This window comes from Pogoniulus pusillus, chromosome 21 (assembly GCF_015220805.1).
Source record: "Pogoniulus pusillus isolate bPogPus1 chromosome 21, bPogPus1.pri, whole genome shotgun sequence".
In the NCBI taxonomy this organism is placed as follows: domain Eukaryota; kingdom Metazoa; phylum Chordata; class Aves; order Piciformes; family Lybiidae; genus Pogoniulus; species Pogoniulus pusillus.
In genome coordinates this window covers 14,887,921-14,910,680 of record NC_087284.1, presented here as the reverse complement: position 1 = coordinate 14,910,680, position 22,760 = coordinate 14,887,921, and the positions used below count along the sequence as shown (strand labels likewise).

The following is a 22,760-nucleotide window of genomic DNA, read 5'->3' as shown; positions in this document are numbered from 1 at the left end:
AGGATAGCAGTTAGGCAGACTTCTACTGTAGTCTCAGTTCTCAACTCCCTCCTTCCTACCAGTTCTCTCTGCATTAATTTCCAAGATGTGCCAATTCTGGGCATTGCACTTGGAGACTTTGTTCAGCAGTTCTCCTGCAGTTCCCCTCCAGGAGTCACTGGTGGCCAGCCTGCAGCCTTCCCTGCTACAGGCAGAGCCTCTGTTTCCTGCAGTCATATGTTTGGCTACAATTTGTTTGAAAAGGTCCAGGTCACTGCAGAATGACTCAGATTTCTCTTTACAAGTGCCCTGTCCACTCCAGTAACTCTAATCAGGCAGATCTGTGTTATCCACAAATACTATTGGAAGTGATATTTACAACCCTGAAACTATTTTACTATCTTAATTTAATAATAACCACAAATATAATAAAGATGTCAGAATAACAAGCCCTGCAAAAGTATCCTTCTGTCAATGCAATTCATTGACCTTTATTTCCTGTTTAACTTCTATTCTACATTGACTTGCTACTATCCATTTTCCATTTATTAAACATGTCTTTGAATACTGTCCAGTTTATTGATAATATGGGATTTTTCTTTAAACAAACAAACAAACTCCAAATCAGTAATATATTTAAGGAGCTGTTACAAATCAGATGCTTAGTGATGACATCCAGAATTCAGCATCATATTATTTGGGAGAGACGTCTGTGAGTATGCAGTGGTTCCTCAAGACAAGAAAAGCCTCAATAAAGGAATGTTCTGAGGCAGTTTCAGTGTAAACTACAAGGGTACAATGTCAAAATGGAGCTGCCTGACAATAGAATAGCATCTAAAAATGCAGATATCATTGCTGAGCAGCTTTTGCCTGGCCAGTTCTCAACAAAGTCTTTTATAAAGTATCTATCTAATTAAAAAAAACCAATGTATTACAGAGAAGAAAACCCCAATTTAACCTAAGAATCAGTTGATAAATATGAAAGGTTGTATATCTAAAGTAAATATAAGACTTCTATTCTCATCTGTTCTGTTAAATCAAACACAGAGCAGAGCCCTCCAGTTTCCTTAGGCCAAAGACATACACATAATTTATAGGGTCAAAATAAACTATTGGCACAGCTTTTTGAAAGTGGCTAATCCATTTTCACTTATCCTAGCTCATCAATTGTATGCTTTTCAGCATGCCTGCTAACCATCTACAAGTTTCTGTTATACTCCTGCCCATGTATAACATCCAATGCTCACTTCTAATCATTTACAATAGAGTTTCCTCATCAAACTTTAACTGTTAAATAGGCTCTTGAAATATTTCCTTGAAGTAATAATTATTTTCTAAGTATGTACTTTCTTGCATTTCCTGTTCATAGTCTTGAAATCAGAAATGAATTCCAGGTGCTAAAAGACAATCACTTTTACTTTCCAGCAGTAAATAATTTAGGCTATCTCCTAAGCTACAGAACTGGAAAGCCAAACATAATCTTTGAGTATAGTCACATACTTAGGAAATAATTGCTGGCATCTCCCTTGCAACTATGAATTAGTAGCTGCAGTTTTCTTGCACTCAGCCCTCTCAGGGCTAAGGAACCCCAAAGATGATGGCAGAAATTTGAAAGCTATTCACTGAAGATTTTAATTTTCTTGTTTTCTTTCCATTATGTCCTTTGGGAATATTAGGATTGTCTGTGTGCCTTGCACTCTTTGCTATATCCAAAAATGGAGATGGATGCTGTATCTGCAGGGTTACTAAAGCAATCAATTTGGACTTTATGTCAGAATGTTTGGGGGTTTTTTTTCATTTATGATAGCACCACATTTGAGAAACCAAAGGGGCAGTTTGAGCAAGCAATCAGCTCATCATTATCTGCACACCGAATTTGAGTTGGATTAAGCATAGGCAAATTAGAATGGGCACTGCAATATTAGGTCATGTTTTACTACCCCATACAGCACAGGATAGTTTTAGCCCTCAGAAGTCTAAATGTAAAACTCTGGGATGCTGTTACCAACCTCCCCTTCTGCTCACACGCTCAGAAAAAAAATCTACAGGAGGAAAAATCGTTGTGCAAAGCTATGGTTTGCCAATGTGGAGAGGACAAATTGCCTTTCTTTTCCTTCCCTCTCTTGCTGTCAAATCCACAGTTCAAGGCCACGTGGAAAAGTTAGCAAATCCAGTGCAAAGAGGAAGCAGGGACTGCTGGGCAGGGACACTCAGAGTTCATGTACTCTCAGCAGGGTTAGTTCTCTCTTGCATGCCACTGTTTTCCTCTGCATGTCATGAGAGGTACAGCGTCTTGTGGGAAGAGTCAGTCACTGAATAAGCTCCTCTCCAAAAAAGGCTCCTCCTCCTAAAGAGGAGAGGGTTTTTTCCTGCATATGTTGAGATTTGTGATTGGAGTCCTGACTATTGCTCTTTTTCAGATAGTGTTCTGCTACTGCTTCATTTCATTGGTCCCACAGCCTGGGTGAGAAGATGTTTCCTATGGGTAGACACAGTAAAGCAGCCGAGCTGGAACCACTCCTTTACCTTTCCAAGACAAACAATGCTTGGATGCAGCCCTCTGTTTACATGGTAGACATTAACTGCAATCTTCTACTTTTTGAATTTAAATCAAAATCATTCCACTACTTGGTTTACAAGACATCAGCAAGCTCACCCTGCAAATCTCAGGCCAGGCCCTTCAAATCAGTAGCAGCATTTGAAGTAGCCCACAAAGCTAGAATGTCACCCAGGTGCTCAGGAATAAGCTAGAGCATCAGACCATAAGACAAGCCTGCAGCCTAGCTAGAGAAGATAAAGCTATGTTATGTCAAAAGCCTAAACACTTTCTCATAGGGATATTTCAGGCAAGTAGCAGACTTCAACAGAAGCTAAAGGATTTCATGCTATGTATGTGCTCATACTACACCATAACTAAGTAATGGTGCTATTGTCAACCTTGGCTTTGCATGGAATGTAAAAGGAGATGAGGATGGTAGAACACTGTCACAGGTTGCCCATCGAGGTGGTAAAAGTCTCATCTGTGAAAATATTCAAGGTCAGGTTGGCCTGGGCTCTGACCAACCTAATCTAGTTGAAGATGTTCCTGCTCACTGCAGGGGGCTGGACTAGAAGACTGAAAGTCCCTTCCAACCTAATGCATTCTATGATTCTAGGTTTCTTCATTAACTGTACAGAAGGTTGTTACTGCTACAGATCCATATCATACTCTATGGAGTAGAAAACAATTTGTCAGTTCCTGTGAAGCAAATTATTATGATATCTGTTTAAAAACATGTTTGCAAGCAGTCAACTGGCAAGTGCATTGTACAGTGGCCCATCTGTTACCACAGTAATTGGGTCATCCACTTCAGAAGAATCTGTTTTGTCTGTGTGGTGACAGAAACAATGACCTCATATAAAGAAAGCTTGTATTGGAGCAGGGATTCTAGCAGTGGGATAGAGGAAAGGAAATATTCCTATGGAAACAAGTGGAAACAGCAGAACCCCATTAAGCATGTGTTCAACTAAGGCTCTGGAGCAGGTCTAATTGCACCTCAGAAATCATGCTGAAGGAAAACAAGGAAAAAAAGACTCTGAAAGTTCTAATCACAGAAGAGATTGCCTCCTACCTAAACAGAGGGTTGTGAGGACTAGATGTCCTCCTGTTGAATGCTACAGATGATCAGCTTCAGCACTCTTCTGTAAAGACAAAGTACTGCCCATGTGAAAAAAAGCATACTGGGAAAGTCATGATGCGTTTGGAATTTTTAGGTTGGCAGCTTTAATGTGGGGTTTCATTTTTATAAGAGTTACTAACAGAGTCAGTTTCTGATTTAGGTTTTTGGTTACAGGAATTACAAAATTATAACTCCTATTTTTACCTGTTGGTGACAGAAGAATCAGGTCTTCCTCTACATTAAGTATTTTTTGGTTTGTTTGGTTTTCCTCTGTCAGAGCAATTATCTGTTAGAATAACTTTGCTAGGGTTATAACTCTTCTTTATCCCTAGCAATTTTAAAAGCTAGAGTACTTGCCTTTCTTAAAGTTAGGCCTTAGTCTGAACAACAAATGCTTGCTGCAAAAAGCTTATGTTACCTCATCAGTGGATTTTATTTTGTAAGTCTTTAACCTCTGAACCTTTTATTTTTCTCTTCTGAGATAAGCTGCATTACTGAGTACCCTGGCCACTTCTGCAGTACAAAGTCACATAGGAGTTTTTTGTAGAGAAACTCAACACCTTTTCACACAGAACTATTGAAAATATATATAAAAAAGTAAGCAACTAGCAAAAAACTAAGAAACTAAGCAAAAGTTCTCCTCAAATGCAAGGGAGGAATCTTACAGCTTAGAGATTAATCACCAAACCCCCATACATATTCTCCAAATGAAATCCAAAACTGATTCAGGGGAAGGAAAGATGAAGTAGGAAGATGGAAGGAAAGCTGAATCCTTCTAAAATGAAATGTCATTCTCTCCCACTAGTTCAGACTTTGTGATCACTCTGGTTATGTCTGGCTTTACAACCAATGAATCTCTACTTGCAGCAACATGTGAGTGGAACTTAGCTGTATTAGCTATCTCCACCACCCTAATAACTACATCTGCATCATCCTAGCCTTGTGGGAAATGCACACTGTGTTATCAGACCACTCTAGTTGGACCACAGATAAAAGTAAACACTTGTATGGATGTCTGGCTTTATAGTAGGGCAGATGATTATTTTTCCTGCACTGCTAAGAAACCTGGAATTTGTTCACATACAGTCACTTAATATTATAGGCATGGTACTGCCTTTGAGCAGCTACTAAAGCAGACAATGCTCAACTTCACCTAACTGTTTTTCTTAACCCAATTTCCATTTTTTTTTCTGCAGAGGTAGCTTCATGCTTATGAGACAGGCAGAAGGTGAGCCAACATCCACAAGAAGTTTATAAAATATCTGTTGACAGATGTGGCTGACCGGAGAATCTGAAGGTGAATGTCTCAGATTCTCTTCTTTGTAGTATCCACAACTTTTGTTTGATAATTCTGGCATGAAGTAGTGACACAAACTCATCCACCCAGGAAGGTCTGCTAAGTGACTGCCTCTAAAACAAACAACATCATCAATGTTTTGCAGATCAGCCAGTGGGGTTCCTGCCTTTGCCAGTGATGAAAACACACCTAAAGATCCCATTGTTAACTGGGTCATGTTCTTTCTGGTGGAGCACACTGGGTGTGGTATTCAGTCCTTTCCCTAAGCATATAAATATTATACTCATAATAACAATCACAGAAGTAATACATTTATAATGTTTATTATCACTGCATCAAACATCTGTATTTATAGAAGAACAGCCTGTTGTGATGTGACACAAGCCCAGAATAAAGCAGGCAGCCCTGGCTGAAGGGGCTAATGATCTAAGTTGGAGGCAGGATTCAAAACTGGGTATGGACCAGCTGGCACAGGAAGCCAGGGAAACAAAAAGACAGCACTAATCAGTGACTATGCTGTGATCTCAGCGTAACAGCTCTCTGTTGACAAGCTTTCAGTAGCATTTTCCCCCCCTCGAAACAATATGGAAAAAAAAAAGTTTTTAGAAGTAATTAAAAAGAGGATAGTATATTAATCTTGCATGTTTATTGGGGTCAACTCCTAATTGTAAAAGGGCAAGTTCAGAAGAAAAGCCTGGAGTGCTCGTTTGAAAATCTAACATAAGGGCTAACGCTTGTCTTAGGGTGGATGGATAGACAACAGGAACCTAGAAAAGGAAGAATGACACAAGATGGAGCAAAACAATGTGCAAAACCAGGAGTGGCATGTTCAAAGAGATGAATTTAGGAAGCAGGTTTGCAGTAGCATTCTGTTTGGACAAGGGCAAATTTTTCAGTGTTGCAGGGGGAAAAATGTTTCAGTAAAGAAGACACAATGAGAGTCTGGATGAGATTCTACTTGAACACATGTTCTCTAGATCTCTACAGGTATTCACTCAGAAGAGTAATGAAGTACCAACCCAAAACAGAAAAAGGCAACTTCTGTGAAACAAATTGACTAGAAAATCTTTACAATCTAGAATTTCTTATAGTTACATAATTCATCTATTGGTTATCTTAAAAACACTCTTCAGCTTCCAATCATACTTATCTCTAATGTCTTTTTTCCTCCCTCTGGACAGTATTTATTTGAAGAAGTCATGACTATCCACAACTATAACAGCAGCACACAATATTAGACCTCTTTAACAGTGTACTGTAGGATAAAGGGTTCGGTCAGCACTAGTGTTATTGGATACTTTATTCAGGCACTACATCTTTCAGAGCAGTTCTTTTAGCTAACAGTGGTATTTGATAGCACTACTGGACAAAAAACATTGTAGATCTTGGCTTTCTAAATCCATGCACCAGCACTGAGTGATTCCTGCAACGTAATTTAATATTTTTCCATGAGACTTTTAACTACAATTGTAAGAATTTGCTTATACAAGTTTCTTTTCTCTTTATATAAAAATATAATATTACAGCTTTAAAAACATTAGAATAGTTCTCTGATAGCTGTAAGTCTTGACTGATCAAGACTTTTCTTTCCTCATCTACTCATTGTAAAAAGGATTTCTGAGCAACCACTATGATTTAAACAACTGGAACTAGCTAGGAGCAGGTGTTGATCTGTTGGAAGGTAGGAGAGCCCTGCAGAGGGACCTGGACATGCTGGATGGGTAGGCAGAGGCCAATGGGATGAGATTTAACAAGGCCAAGTGCAGGGTTCTGCACTTTGACCACAACAACCCCAAGCAGTGCTATAGGCTGGGGACTGAGTGGCTGGAGAGCAGCCAGGAGGAAAGCGACCTGGGGGTACTGGTAGATAGTAAGCTGAAGATGAGGCAGCGGTGTGCCCAGGTGGCCAAGAAAGCCAATGGCATCCTGGCCTGCATCAGGAACAGTGTGGCCAGTAGGACAAGGGAGGTTATTCTTCCCCTGTACTCAGCACTGGTCAGACCACACCTTGAGTACTGTGTCCAGTTCTGGGCCCCTCAATTCAAGAAAGATGTTGAGGTGCTGGAACATGTCCAGAGAAGGGCAACAAAGCTGGTGAGGGGCCTGGAGCACAAATCCTATGAGGAGAGGCTGAGGGAGCTGGGCCTGTTTAGCCTGGAGAAGAGGAGGCTCAGGGGTGATCTTATTATTGTCTACAACTACCTGAAGGGGCATTGTAGCCAGGTGGGGGGTGGCCTCTTCTCCCAGGTAACCAGCAATAGAACAAGGGGACAGAGTCTCAAGTTGTGCCAGGGTAGGTATAGGCTGGATGTTAGGAAGAAGTTCTTCACAGAGAGAGTGATTGGCATTGGAATGGGCTGCCCAGGGAGGTGGTGGAGGCACCGTCCCTGGGGGTCTTCAAGAAAAGACTGGATGGGGCACTTAGTGCCATGGTCTAGTTGATTGGATAGGGATGGGTGCTAGGTTGGACGGGGTGATCTTGGAGGTCTCTTCCAACCTGGTTGGTTGATTCCATGATTCTATGATTCAATGACACTTGACTATAACTATAGCTGTAACTTTCTGGCGGTTGAAAGGACTTTTCTCTGTGCTGCAGAGTTCCCCCTCTAGATGGCAGCAGAGAACAAACGCTAAGGCACTTGCACTGTGAAGAGCGGGATGATAATATAGAGGACTACGTTGCCGAACGTAAAGACGCCGAAGGGTTCTGCTGTATTAAATTATCGCCGTCTTCTGTTTTCATTTTGCTCAGGTAGGAAGAATATGCTGCATACAGTAAACTTAAGCCTGGAATTTTGAAGGAGTGTTACTATCGAAAACTGTCATGAACTAAGACCGTTCTGCAAACCCTTTCTGAAGAATACAAACACCATTATTTAAACGTGGGGGTATCGAGACTCCTTGAGATCTCCTGTTTGCCTTAGAAAATCTTTCTCTTGGTTTCCTTAAATGTAGTGGAACTGAAATCTCCACAAATTCATGAATTACTGCTTGAATGGAGAACTATTTCCATGAACATTTACCTTTTTAATATTAGTTATGAGTAATCTGTGCTAAACCTCAGATTTTCCAGTTTTTCATTTTGTAAATCACAAAATGCCCCTCCAGGATTTTAGTTTCAAGCTGTGTTACACAGAGTCTTTTACATCGCAAGATGTTCCTGACTGAAAAGCAGTAAAGCTCACAAAAAGATTGGATATAAGCCAACTTCTTTTCAACTTGGTAGCAAATGAATCCTTCTATACTTACATGTCTGCCTTACTACCACTGGTTTTGCTAAAGTCAAGAGATTCCCCTGAGCAGCAGGAAAAGTAGCTAGGGTGCAAAACTGTGTCTAGACATGTTGGTAGAACAAGTCATGGGCTATAAAATATATGTAAACCTCTGTTTGTCATCTCTGTTGCCTTTAAGTTTGCTTCAATAGGTCCTGATTCTAATTCACTATTAATTAAAAACATTAAAAATCATTACCCCATGATTTCTGAAGCCTCCTTCAGCAGGTAACATTCTCTTCTGATAATGGTGATGGTGATCAGTGCAACATCCTTACAACCATGCAAATATATGGATGTTACCTAGTTAAAAAAATAGCTGACCACTCTCTCAGTTGCTCAGCTTTGTTTCTTACAATATTGTATGTCTTCTAGGCCTGCAGTTCATCCACAGGCCACCATGGTCCCTAAGCTTGAATTTCTAACATCAACAAGAATTAGGATTTGAAAACAAACCCATTCCTGTTCATTCTGAAGCAAAAGTAATAATTTCTAGTTCATCTCTGGCAAGTTTCATTCACACAGGTAGGACACCTTACAGACACTTTCACATCATTATCTCCCTAACTGTGCAATCAAATTCTTCTGTTTCTTCTCCCTTCCTTGCCTGCCCCCAAACTTCTTTATCCAACCTTTTCTGGATTCATCCAAAGCTAGTGTTGGCATGGCCAGAGTTTAAAACACCTATGTCAAAATAAAAGAGACTTTTTAATGACAAACAAACATTTCTACCGATCTTTCTAGATGTTTTAGAATGCTGCTACACTGCTTGGTTGCTGCAGTGGCAACCTTCATTTTTGTGCTTCCTATTAAATGACTGAGGGCTGTCTGCATTATCCAGTGAACTCTATCCTAGTGTTTAAATCATAAACCAGAATCTTCCACTGAGGAATAACAATCACCATATGGAACAGAATCAATCAAGCAGGGTCAGAGAATGACAGAGCAGCACTTATTTCCATATGCAGACTGGTAGAAACTGTACAGCAAATGATGAAAAGTGGAGACACCCTGGTAACTACAGTATAAAGGGGAAACTATAGCCATTCTACCAAAGTTACACATTACAAATCTATTAGAACTCTCTCTAAGTATGATCTTGTCAAGATCACACTGTGTATTTCCAGATCACTGGCAGTAAGGTTTCATACCCACAGAATTTAAATTATCCCATAATAGTAGGGAATGTGCTCTCCTGGATTATAATCGTGTAAAGGAAAATAAATAAAGGATAAGAATAAATGTCAAGTTGGAAAATAATATGAAGGAATCCATCCTGTTGAACACATTATGTTTTTGGAAAAGGAGATGAGAAGACAGAAAGAGGATACAAAATAACTCAGGATAATCAAAGCTTCATAAAGGAGTTGCAACAGATTCCATGTTGCATTGTGAGGCAATTTAAAGTCTGTTAACATTTAATACTGATAAATGCAATCAGGAAAAAGCTACTTTCTATTATACATACATATTAGGCTGCAAATTACCTATTACCTTTCGGAAAATAGACTCTAAGGTCACTGGGGAAAATGCTATGGATTCTTGGAAGAGGGATATAGAACAAAACATTATGTTACTACATAAACCTATAGTCTCTCCTTTTCAAAAAGAGAAACAGAGAAGGGTGAAAAGGATAAACAAAAATAACTTCAATATAACAAGAGATCAACTTGACTCTTCAGTGAGGACAAGAAACAACTCAGGGCATATGAGATTATGGATAGCATAGGGGAGGTGATTAAGCAATGACTACTCATTTCTCACAGCACAAGACAAGATCCAATGAAATTACAAGGCAGCTGCTTTAAAATAAACCAAAGGAAGTACTTTTTCAGACAGCATATAATTAAATAGAGGAACTCATGGGATACCATGGAGGTCAAAAATATAAGTAAATTCAAAAAGACATGTAACACAGGCCCATCAGAGGCCATTAAACATGATATTCCAGATGAAATTTCTGTCTTGGAAAGTCCTGGTGGCTAGGACCAGGGAGAACATCCAAAGTGAAAGATAGCTCTATATTTGCTGTTTCTTGTTCACCTTGCCTAAGCATCTGCAATTGTCACTGTCAGGAACCTGAGTAACCTTTTGGCCTGCGAGGTTATGGCTATACCTTGTGGGTGGTCCTGCCAGTGAAGAAGAGGTTAAGGCATAGTGATGTATAATTCCAAGCACAAATTAGTTTGTAAAGCAAATATGGCAGTGGTGTAAAGATACTCACAGTATAGTAGAGCTTTCTAGTCCTGCACCTTTGCTGAGCTAGTTTGGGTCCAGGAGCATGCTCTCAGATGAATTTAGCCCTGTTGAATGTTCCTTGGCTCCATGCAATGCCAGTTCAAGTGTCTCTAATAGCAGGGCTTCCCACTCCAGGGGCAGAGACTTGCAGCTGTGTGAAATAGGAGTAAATTTAGTAAGAGATGAACTTCCTGCATTCTAGCCAAGTCCTCAGAGATCAGAGGGGTTAGGGGTGACAGGACTTTGTTGTGGTAGGCCTGATAGGCCCAAAATAGGCTTATACATGTACTGGCCTGCCCAGGCATGCTTTTCTCCTGTGCTAAACAAGGTACACACACTTAGCTTGTACCTGCCTTGTGCAAGGCCTATGCTCTGGCAGGGAGGTTGGTCTGGATGATCTTTCGAGGTCCCTTCCAGCCCCTGACATTCTGTAATATTCTGTGGTAATTTAAACACAAACTGTGGGTTTTGCCTGCCCTCCCTAAACCCATGCTGGATGGGCCTGATCCCTTGGCCATCCTACAGGTGCTTTGCGATGGCACTCAAGACGAGCTGTTCCGTGACCTTGCCTGGCACTGAGGTCAGGCTGACAGGCCTGTAATTTCCCATTTCCTCCCTCCAGCTCTTCTTGTGGATGGGCAACACATTGGCCAGCTTGGTCTTCAGAGATGTTACATACTGACTCCCTGAATCTCCACGTTGATTACGTGTGGCTTTCCTCCCCTAGAACTCTGGCAGTTGGTCACTGTTGAGTAGTTTCACAAAGACAATGAAAGGCATTTCCTTGATTCCAGGAAAACAACCATCTCTAAACTTTAAGTCACCATCCCAGAGGTATGAGCTCTGAGAATATCTTTAGCAAGCATGTAATAATCAGTCTTCATTCTGTTCCCAAAAGCAGGTCAATGGCTTTAGCTGAAGCTCAACAAGCAGCCTGCTCGTGGTGGACACAGTCCATGGAAAGTTCCATCCAGATCATTTCAGACTGGCAAATTTTAAACAACTGGAAAGACAACCTTCTAATGGAAAATGTTAGGAAGTCTTATGCATGGCTACCCAGTCCTTCCAAACTGCTTACTTTGCCTGCTCAAAGTATGTGTGTGCATGCATGTATGTATTTATAGATATATTCAAACTGGCACCACTAAACCAGTATAATTAAGAGGATGTTGTTGCTGTGGATATGCCTTCTATATTGAACATTTTTTGCCAGGTTTTCCCAGCACAGCACTCAACTGCACAGTATAAGCAGGACACTTCAACTTCAGTACACTACCATTTTAAGCCACCGCTGTGGTTTCTGATGCCACAACTGGGAACTGCAGAGCCTGAAACTGTGCCTTCAAAAACCCTTTGGGGTATTTCAGGTTCCAAGCATGTCCACAGCACAAGCTGAACAGTGCTCCCTGAGCTCTCCTTGCAACGCAATACCACATTGTCTGGGACAAGTGTAAGAACACTCCTTCTACAGATAAGATGATCTTGGCAGAAGTATCTTTTTAATGGGCACATTTCACTCACAAAACAAACCCACAGAATGTAAACCACAAAATATCACTTAAAATTCCCACTCCTTTTAAATTTCTTTCTCCTACCCAGGAGAAGGCACTCTCCCCAGATCACATGCATCTTAGTTTCAAGCAACATGAATCACTGGCTGAATGTTTGGCAATTCTCCATTAAAAGCACCAGTACTTCTAAGAGCAATGACTGGAGAGAAAAAAAAAAAAGAGAGAGAGAAAAAAAGGATCTCTGTGTTAAAAATATAATAAAACCTTCTCATAACCATGTTGATTGTGAAGCTCCATCTCCCCTCTGCAGAGGAGTGAATGGGCACTCACTTGGCACAGAGTGGTAAGCTCAGTACCACTGCTAGTGGATGTCATGCAGCTGTGGCAGGCCTGCCACACAATGGTGGGGGTTAGAGAGGCCTCTGAGGATCTAGTATCACAGTATTATTAGGATTGGAAGAGACCTCACAGATCATCAAGTCCAACCCTTTACCACAGAGCTCAAGGCTAGACCATGGCACCAAGTGCCACGTCCAATCCTGCCTTGAACAGCTCCAGGGACGGCGACTCCACCACCTCCCCGGGCAGCCCATTCCAGTGTCCAATGACTCTCTCAGGGAAGAACTTTCTCCTCACCTCCAGCCTAAATCTCCCCTGGCGCAGCCTGAGGCTGTGTCCTCTCGTTCTGGTGCTGGCCACCTGAGAGAAGAGAGCAACCTCCTCCTGGCCACAACCACCCCTCAGGTAGTTGTAGACAGCAATAAGGTCACCCCTGAGCCTCCTCTTCTCCAGGCTAACCAATCCCAGCTCCCTCAGCCTCTCCTCGTAGGGCTGTGCTCAAGGCCTCTCCCCAGCCTCGTCGCCCTTCTCTGGACATGCTCAAGCATCTCAATGTCCCTCCTAAACTGGGGGGCCCAGAACTGAACACAGCACTCAAGGTGTGTCCAACACCCTGCTGAAGTAGGTTCACCCAGAGCAGATTTCAAAACCCCACTGAGTGGGATCCTGTGCAATGTCTCAGAGGAGAGACTGCACAACCACTCTGAGCAGTCTTGTTCTGTGCTCTGGCAGCCTCACAGCTGAGTTTTCCCTTAAGTGAAACCTGGTGTGTTGCAGTCCGTACCTGTTACCCCATATGCTATCACTAGGCGCTGAGAAGAGCCCAGACCCGTCCTCATGGCTCCCACCCTTTGGCTACTCATATGCATATTTAAGATTCTCTCTCAGTCTTCCCTTTGCCAGGCTAAACTGTCCCAGGTCTCTCAGCCCTTCGTTCTGAGAGATGCTCCAGTCCCCTCACAACCTCTGTGGCCCCCCGATGGATTCTCTCCAGCAGTTCCCTCTTCCCTTTGCACTAAGGAGCCCAGCACTGGGGAGGGGAAGTTCCCGCCACCTGCCGCGACCACACGCCCAAGGCGCCTCCGTCAAGCAGCCACACCCCAACCCCTGAGCACAAGGCGCGAACGTGCCCCCTTTGCCCCCAGCGCCGAGCTTTAACCACCGTTCGCTCCGGAACAGCTTTAAGCGCGCTGCCGGCCCCCGCAGCGGGGCGGAGCGTGGCGGGGGGACTCCGGGCAGAGGAGGCGCGGGGTGTTTTCCTCTTCCCGTAATACCCGCCACGCTGCGGGCGTGGGGAGGGCGACTCCCGCCTTTCAGCTCGAATCCGCTATAGGGGGCTGGGGACGGCGGGAGGGGGCAGGTGATGGGCCTGGCGACACCACCCCCTCCTGCGGCCGCCTGCCCGCTGGGCCCTGCCTTCCCCCGCCCCTGGCCGTTGGCAGCGGCGCCGCCACGCCCCGCCGAGCGCCCCCTGCGGCCCGGCGGCCGTCGTGGCGGGGTGGTGCGGTGCGGGCCGGGCCGGGGTGGGGGCGTGTGGCGACGATAGTGGAAGGTGGTGGGGATGCAGCATGGGCGAGTCGCCGGGAGCCCTGTACCGCACCACCGGCTCCACCTTGCTGCACCCGCTGAGCGGCCTGCTGGGCATCCCGCTGGACCAGGTGAGGCTGTGGGCTGGGGCGCGGGGCGGCGGGGACTCTGGCGTGTGTGCTGGAGCTGGCGTCTCCCGGCGTGAGGGGATGGAGGGCTCGTCCTGCAGAGGCGAGTCACCCTTCGTGGTCACGCCTTGCATCTGCCAAAGGTCCTGGGGGGCATCGCGAAGACATCGTCCCCCGCGGAAAAGCTTGCGATAGAAACGTGTTTGGGCGAGGGGAAGGGGCAACAAGGCGGGGTCGGTCCGGGTTGAGTCGCATAGCCTGGCTTGGCTGGCTGTTTTGTTGTGACAGCGACAGCTCTTCGTTTTTCCCGGCACTGCTTGGCACATTTCATCCTCCTGCAAAAAGTCGTTGAGGCTGCGGGATGCTCTCAGCCGCGGTGTTGAGCTAACTGCAGGGAAGTTTGCAACGCTGACATGTTTCAGGTGCTTGCCCGCCGCTGCTGAACTGTTTGGGACCGGGAGGTGCGTGGGAGGGTGGATGCCCTGAGTCCCCTCAAAAATCGTTACGTGCAGGCACTGCTGTTGTGACTCCGGATCGGAGCAAGGAGGCACAGAGGTCTTGTTCAGCCGGACACAAGCGCCTGTGGAGTTGCACAGTGCTTGTATGAAGATGAGAAACGCATAGGAATGGGCGAGCAGTTCCGCGTGAAAAGTTTAACAGTGTAATACACATTTTTGGCTGTGGTTTGTTTGCAGGCTTCTAGTTAAACTTTCTCTACCACCCCCACACCTTTTGTTGCCTCTTAAGCCCTGCGTGCACCTGCTGCCTTCCTGCATTATTTCAGCAACGAGGAAGTTAGGTCTGGGAAGTTGGTGCTGGCCAGGAAGACCCTTCCACCAAACTGCTAAGTTGAGCTCTGCCCCAGGAAACCAGGGTGGCAGAAGCATGATGGTAAAAGTCAAAGGTTTATTTGCTTTTTTGTGTTTGCAGAGCAGTTGGTGCTATGTATCATTTTTTACTACTGCTTGGTTTTAAAGTTGAGTAAGAAGTTTATCATTATATCATTTTATGTATTAAACTCCTATGCTGGCTTTTTCCTTTTTAAACAGAAAACGGCTTTTGATACAGAAAAGAGATCTGTTGCTCAACACTAAACCAGTCAAACAATCAAGGTATACAATATTTTATAAGCCCATACTTTCATTTAAGAGAAGGTGCATGAATAGTGATTAGCTTCTTTTTTGAGGTATTCCATGCCATGATAGATGTTCTCATATTCACCGAAGGAACCAGGAATAGCACATGTTTACTGTTCCAGCTTGTTTTCAGTGCCGTGGTGTGTGTACACTGCTAGGCTGACTAGGTCACTGAACAATGACAACTTGACACACTGCAGGATTTTGTTTCTGAGCTTTCAAACACTTGTCCTTAAGTTCAGCCAAGGTGATACAAAGTTGATGTTGTCCACGCAGGAAATTTCTCCCTGTGCTTCTCTGAGCCTGAGGATGCTTCCCTGCGTCTGCGATGTGTTTATCTCAGGGGCCGTGGTCCTATGGGTCTTGATGGTGGGCACTTGCATGCCTGGTGCTAAGCATCTTGGGCCCACACCAGTAGGCAGGAGATACATGCTCTGGGATTAGCAGTGTGGCTGGGCTGTGCCAGTGTTCCTGCAGGCATAAGTGCCATTCCTGTGAATGGCTTTGCAGTCTCCAGCAGCACATCTTAGTGGTGGGTCAGGAGTAACTCTCTTTGGTGGGATTTGTCCTAAAACTGCAGCACAGCTGTGCAGAAACACAGGTTTCTCCACCCGAAGATCTCTTCCTCCACCCTGCCCAGATCCTTCTTAATTGTCCCTGTGAGATTATGTTGTCAGTCGTTTAGAAAAAGTCTTCCCCACACCTCATGCCCCACCTCAATGTGCTGGACTGTGCCAAGAATCAGGAATTTCTCATGGCCCAAAGTAGGAAATACCCAGATTGTTCTGTGGAACTGTTGTGCCACTACTGTCCTCTCAAAGGCATGAGTTTTAACTGTGACTTGCAGTGCCAGTGCCCTTGGAAACAAAACATAAGCACTTCCAACACTTTCTTAGAGATCCATTGCCAGGTGAGTCGGTTACCTTCCTCATTAGAATGAGAGCGGGATTTTGTTGAGGGAGAGAGAAAAGTTCACTTTCTGCCCTGTGCAGAGCAGAGCTGTGCATACAGGAGAGTGTTTTGATAAATACTTTTGTGTGGCAAGGACTGGTTTTATATGAGCCCCTTGTTGCAGTGCTAATAGGCTTTGTGGCTAGGCTGCAGCAGGGTGAAGGCAGTCTCTGGTTTGTGTGTCAGTGTCATTGTGCATGGCTTCTTGGATAGTGACAGCCTAAACCTTCCTCCTGGCCTCGAGCCTTCAAAAATGCCAGGAAGTGGCTAGAGAACGAAAGGCACACAGGTGGGGCATAGACTCTCCAGGTCACTGAGGTACATGAAAACTACTTGCATCTGTTTCTACACTAAGTGCACAGAGGACTTGTCCCTTCCCTTGCAGAGATGTTTTCCTATGAGATCCATTCTGTGAGAGAAATTTTTGCTGTGAGGAGCAGAAAAAAATGTCGAGCTAAAAGTCTAAAAAGGGAAAGTCACTGTTCTTTGCCTTTCATAACAGGGGCAGAAAAGCTGTGGTAATGGTAGGTGGGAAATGTTCTGTTGTCTGATAAACAGCTATTGGCTCAAACTATGGGAAGCAAGGCTGGATATGAAAATATAATTGTTTACATTGATTGTTTACTTAATTTTAAAGAATTTCAACTTAGAAATAGAGCAGGTACAGAGGATGCAGCTCCTAGCAGTGCTGTCTGCCTGGCAAGTTGCTCATGGTTTGTGAGAGCATTGCATGAGGACACAGTGATGTTCTCTATTTGAGATGCTAAAATAATCCTGATGTCTCAGTCTGCATTTGCATATCTCTTTAATGGACCATTTCTCTTTGAATTTAGCATTGAAATATTTTAATTTTTAAGAAGTGCTATATTCAGTAACAAGATTAATGAGCTTGAAGGAGGATGAAAAGATTCACTGTTCATCCCCATATATCAGGGAAGCAGACTTTGAAGTTTAGCTGACTTGTGTTCTAAAAATATCTGGCTAGGTCAATGACATACCTCCAGCAGCATTTGGAAAAGAGTTTTAGGGTGGTTTTTTTCCTTCTCAGATATGCCCCAGGTCACTGATTCTAGAACATCATCATCCCTCCAGTATGCTTATACAGTAACTTCTTGCCAAGTGTGTAATTTTTTTTGTCATATATGTTCTCAATCAGCAATCTGGGGACACTGTTCTTGACCATAAATCAGCAAGATAGATGTTAAGCATTTTAACAGTGCAACTTCTGTAAACAAAGTCTATGTGAAGAAATAGATTACTTAAAGACGTACTTGAAGTAAGTGTAGTGGCACAGTTTTGCCATTCCTTCCTAATCTCTAGATAGAATCATGGAATCAACTGGGTTGGAAGAGACCTCCAAGATCATCCAGTCCAACCTAGCACCCAGCCCTAGCCAATCAACTAGACCATGGCACTAAGTGCCTCATCCAGTCTTTTCTTGAACACCTCCAGGGATGGTGACTCCACCACCTCCCTGGGCAGCCCATTCCAATGGCAAATCACTCTCTATGTGAAAAACTTCCTCCTAATGTCCAGCCTATACCTCCCTTGGCATATCTTGAGACTGTGTCCTTTTGTTCTGTTGCCGGTTGCCTGGAAGAAGAGACCAACCCCCACATGACTGCAACCTCCTTTCAGGAGATATCTCTAGAAGCTTCAATTCTGATTGAAAGGGTTAAAGACATAGGATTAAGAAGTTTCATTTCTCAAGGCTATTTTGCCTTGATATTCTGGGTCGCCTGTTGCCCAAATGCAAATCTTCAACTGCTGTACAACAGACTTTACATTTTAACAGGTCTCACTCTGATCTGTGTCAGACAGTACTAAGTTGTTGACTTTCAGGGAAGAATGTTCTATGTTCAAGGAGTTGAACTTGCTAAAAGAAGAGGAGGGGGAAAAAAAGGCATAGGCATTTTCTGATGTTTCTGTCAGAGGGCTTTTAACTTCATTGATGAGGCCAACTCTGTTTCCCCAAAGGGTTAAAAATGTGCTTTTAAACTTAATTTCGGATGCTTTGGCTGCTGGTTTTACACCATGCTTTTCATTTTAATCTTTCCATTGAAGCTGGTCTGCATATTTATATTTTGGCAGCAGTTTAAATTAAACAGTAACTCTGTGGGGTGACTGTGAGACATGCCTCTGAGTCTTAGAATAGTTGAAGAATTAGGGATGTCTTCCCACCATTCCTTGAGTTTGAATAGCTGTCTGGCCATAGCATGCCAATGAACTGGTTTAAATAGAAGAAAGAAGCAAAAAATATATGTGAGATGGTGGGTCTTTTTTTCCATTTACAAAAATCAGCTTGAATGCTGATCCCAAAATCTGAGTTTTGTTGAATTTCGTATCACAGTATCACCAAGGTTGGTACATATGTTACAGTTTGTTTGCTGCCTGTCTTCAGTTTTACTCCTGTGCTTTCTCGTTTAACCAGTCGACAGATGTGTTAGTCCCAGACATTTCTAATCCAGTTTTTGGGCAGTGAAAAGATAAATTAAAATTTAGCTTTCTAGGAACTCAGCAGACTTAGGCTGGGAACTTTGAGGTTCCTTTAATGGTTGTTGATAGAGGCATTAGAAGATGTAATGCTGGGGAAAAATGTTTATTTTTTTAATGAAGTGAGATAAATGAAGATGAAAGTTCCTTGAAGATGGAAGTCCCTGCCTGACACCCTCAGCTGCAAAAAATGAGGCTGTGTAACTTTTAGCTATTTGAGAAACAGTAGGTAAAAATGAAATTTGAAAGCAACATCTTAAACGGCAGTTATAGATAGATACTACTTAGTTTGCCAAAACCAACTGTAATGGTGATATTTTCTGCCCTTTGAGTACCCAGATTTTGTAAAACTATTGTCCTTAAAGAAAATCCTTGGCTTTTTACTGTGATGCCATGAAGGCCATAGCACTTGATGTAAAGAACAGAGGTGTAGTCTGTCAGACTCTGTCTTGGATCCCCAGTTAAATAGGTCTCTGCTAGCAGAGCAGTTCATAGTGCTCATGAGCTGCACAGGTTTTCTGTGTGCTTAGAGCAAATCTGCTTGTGCAGGGCCCAAGATTCTGTATGTTCCCTCCTTTCCAAACATTAAGACTGTCTCCAAAGATGGACTTTGTTTTTTTTCAGGTCAACTGTTACTAACAATTGCAGTAATACACATTTTCCCTCTGCCTTGGAAAGACATGCTGCCTTTTCCAACGTGTTCTCAGTCAGTTTGGCACTGCAATCTTGAACCTCACGCCTGATGTCTTGACACTATGGGTGTAAATATTTCCACATTCTTCATGCCTTGTAAACAAAGTCTAGCCTAATAAGTTTTTTACTTGGCAAGGGACAGAAGTGCAACTGGAATCAGCCGCTTGAAATTTTCCCCCTTGTAAAGCACTTTCCTTCTCATTTGTGTTAAACAAGATCTGGAAAAATAAACGTTCAAGTGCTGCATAAAGTTTCCTGAAGCCTTCTCCACACATTAATCACACCACTCTGATGTGGTGGTGCTCTGCAGCTATTTTGAGACAATATAAAGTAAAGATTCTTGGGCTCCAGCCTAGGGGGGTCCAGGCACTGAGCACAGAGCTGGCTCTGTGCTTTAAAGGGAGGCCCTGATGCTTAGGATTTGCTGCACAGTGGCCAGCCTGGCATTATATCGAGTGCCCTGGCTGCTCTTTGGCTTCTGTTACAATTCATGGGAATGGGCAATGCTCAAGGTAGACTTGCCAAACTGTAAGTGGTGCTGATAATCCCTGGGCAGAGGAGGCTGCAGCGTTGGTCTTGGCATTAGCACAAAGGTGAATCTGACCTTTTGTACTTGTCTGAAACTGAGTTAAAAGTCTGATGTTAATGAGCTGGTTTTGGAGTGAAAATATCCCTCTTTATGTGACCTAGTGGTTACAGGTAACTTTGAGGGTACTAAACCCCTCATTTCCTGGGTACTTTTGTAGCATGGTGAGGATGCTTATGGAGAGCTTCCATAAACTCAGGCTTGCTCTTCATGCATATATTCTGGTACATACATTTCTTCAGTCTTTTATTAATACTGAGCCTTTATGCTAGCATGTAGTTTGGATCGGAAGTGTGCTTTGGGAATGAACCTTTTGACTGTCCCCACTTAGTACACTTTGTTCACAGAGTGGCCTGAGAGCATCTCTGGGAGGCTGCTTCTGAGGACATAAAGCTGAAGGTTGCATCTCCTGAGCCTGAAGAGCTTTAACCTGCAGCACTTCAGCCTGTACCACCAGAGTTCTGCTCCTCTGAAGTGACACTATCTAGAAAATGAGTCACGTGAATGTGGCATCCTCATCCTCAGTCTTTTGCTCTTCAGACTTGCTTCTGCTGCACCACAGCGCTTGCTGAGGTAGGCATAGTGGAAATCTCTGACCTTCTTTTGACAATTCTTTTAGAGCACAGCACTGGTCAGGCTTGTTTGGTCACTTCTGACAATACGGAATCCAGTCTGTTCTGCACGGGGCTTGCCTGGGTCAGCCTGTCCTGCCTCTGCTCGTGGGGGGAACAGCATATGGGAAAAACAGCCAAGGGGAAACCTTTTGGGTGGCCCTTCCCCAGGGCATGGTAGGAGTTGATTGTTCTCCATCTTCCAGTCTTGATTGGAAATCTTTGTTTTCACCAGGCCTTTTTTCCTGAGTTTAAGGTATTTTAAACAGCTTTTGCAAAATCACAGGTGAGCACCAAAGCAATAACAGAAGCCCAAGCAATAGTTTCTGACATAAATTGTTTAGAACATTTTTAGGGAGATTATTTACAGTATGTTGCATCCTTAATGCAGTTTGGTAGGAAATGATTTTAAACTGTGTTTTGAACTTTCCTCATGAGAAGAAAAATTCAGGCTTAGGGGAAAAAAAATGTCTCAGTGCAAGGAAAAAAAAACTTGTAAATACATTCTTGAATCAAGTAAGTTGAAAGGTTTACAAATTGACTAAGAGTTTGTTCTCAGTCATTCCTCTGAGATGGTAGTAGTCATTACTCTGAGAACTGTTTAGTCAGTGAGTCTATAGCATGACTGCTGCTGTGCTGTCTTAGACAAAGCAAGTACTACATGATAGAACAAGCCTTCATTCTTGGTTTCCCTCTTTCTGAATTCTTTGTCCAGGTGGAATTTGAGGACTCTGAACATTTGTCTGGTGTTTCTGGGTGATTGAGTGGCTGGACAATGGGAATTCTGCCTGCATGCTCATGCGACACTGCAGTGTAGTGGGTGCAATGCTGTCTGAAAGCATGTGAGCTAACCTACCTTGATGGCATATGCAAAAGGTGGATAGAACTATGTGCTCCAGACTGGTAAATCCCAGACTAAAATGTGGCAATCATATGGAACAGCAGCTTTAAAAATTTACTGATCGGTGTCAGATTATATTCTATGGTCTTCAGGTTCAGTGAGTGCACCAGTCTGGGGGTGTCTGGGAGGGAAAAAGGAGGCAAGAAAATATTCCTTTAGATCAGTCTTTTTGGATGGTCTGCAGAATGCTAAAAAATTAGTTTCATGCCAAGAAAGAAACTTAAGCTGCTTGCTTCTTCTACAGGCCCCTAGTCTTTTGACAAAAAGCTGTAATTGGACTTGAGCAATTTCTTCGTTTGTGGTTTTTTGTTCAAGAGCAGTTTGGTGCTGGTATGCAGATAGGGCAGGAATGGGGAAGGCAGAATGACAAGGCAAAAAAATCAAACGTTTGAGGACCCTCCAGTTTCAGCGTTTCTCAAATGATTTCCATGCTTGCTTTCATGTTCATCTATCAGGTTTTTTTAAGGATTTGTTTCTTTAAAGGACTGCTGAGTAGAAAAGATTTAATTATTAACTCCTGCACCTAGTTTAAATGACTCGATAAACTGGTGAAAGTGGGAATTTTTCTTGTTATCAGTGCAAGGCAGTGTTAAAGAGTAGTACAGTATTGACTTTGCCCCCTGTGTGTGCTCACATGAGATAAACAGGTTCAAATCACTGACTCCTGTGGTTCACGCTAAGTGTCTGTAGCAGTGAATTCTAGCTGATGGTCAATGATTTATCTTTTTATAGAGAGTGTTTTAGAGATACTTTGTTCACTCACAAGTGGAGTTTAAGTTGTGTTGCATTTATCCTTCTTAAGCAGTGGCATTGTTCAGGATGCTGTGCCTGCTTTGCTGTTTTTGAAGGTGAAAAACATGTAGAGAAATGGTTTGGAGACAGTGACTGGGAAGTTAAATGACTTGTTGAATGAAATCCAGGTTTTGATAGATGGCAGCATTACACATCCGCACTGAGTTGTAGGCATGGTTAGCACCCACAGCTGTTTATGCCTTCATAGGTATGTTTGCTTTCATGCTAATTCTCTTGAGACAAAAAATAAATTGTGGTCTGCAGTTGCCACAGCAACAATAACACTGCACTCAGGTTTTGCCTGTTTTATACAAGTATGTTGAAAGTGTAGGCATATTGCTGTGGTACATTGTGAAATGTGGTAGGCTCTGGAGAGAGAAAATACTTGGTTTTTTTATTCAGAGAATGTAGCTTTAATTTTGTGTTACCTTTATTGCTGCTTGCCTGCCAGGGTGCTGGTTGCCAGTTGCAAATGTAATGATGCAGAGAGGAAAATTATTTCAGAAGTGTAGAAGAAGAAAGTTTTAGAGATGTTCTGCTGATGCTAACCAGTAAATAAAATGAGGATTAGAACAAAGAATGATCCAGGGAAGAAGGAACTGGGTGACATAATTATGTTTCTGTCTCGTTGTAGTTTGTCTTGTCAT

The 22,760-nt window shown here is 43.2% G+C and overlaps 1 protein-coding gene across 2 annotated transcripts in view; it reads left to right on the top strand.

The window, feature by feature from the left end:
* Positions 1–13,767: 13,767 nt before the first annotated feature.
* The window catches only part of MBOAT1 (membrane bound O-acyltransferase domain containing 1), a 62,700-nt gene continuing 53,707 nt past the window's right edge, over positions 13,768–22,760 (top strand). The window contains exon 1 of one of the 2 annotated variants that reach the window (XM_064161052.1): positions 13,768–13,953. In XM_064161052.1, coding sequence (XP_064017122.1) covers positions 13,864–13,953 — 90 coding nt within the window. In that variant the 5' untranslated portion in view covers positions 13,768–13,863. Of the gene's footprint in view, positions 13,954–20,236; positions 20,383–22,760 lie in introns of those variants that run through there. The other variant, XM_064161054.1, reaches the window with a different exon arrangement.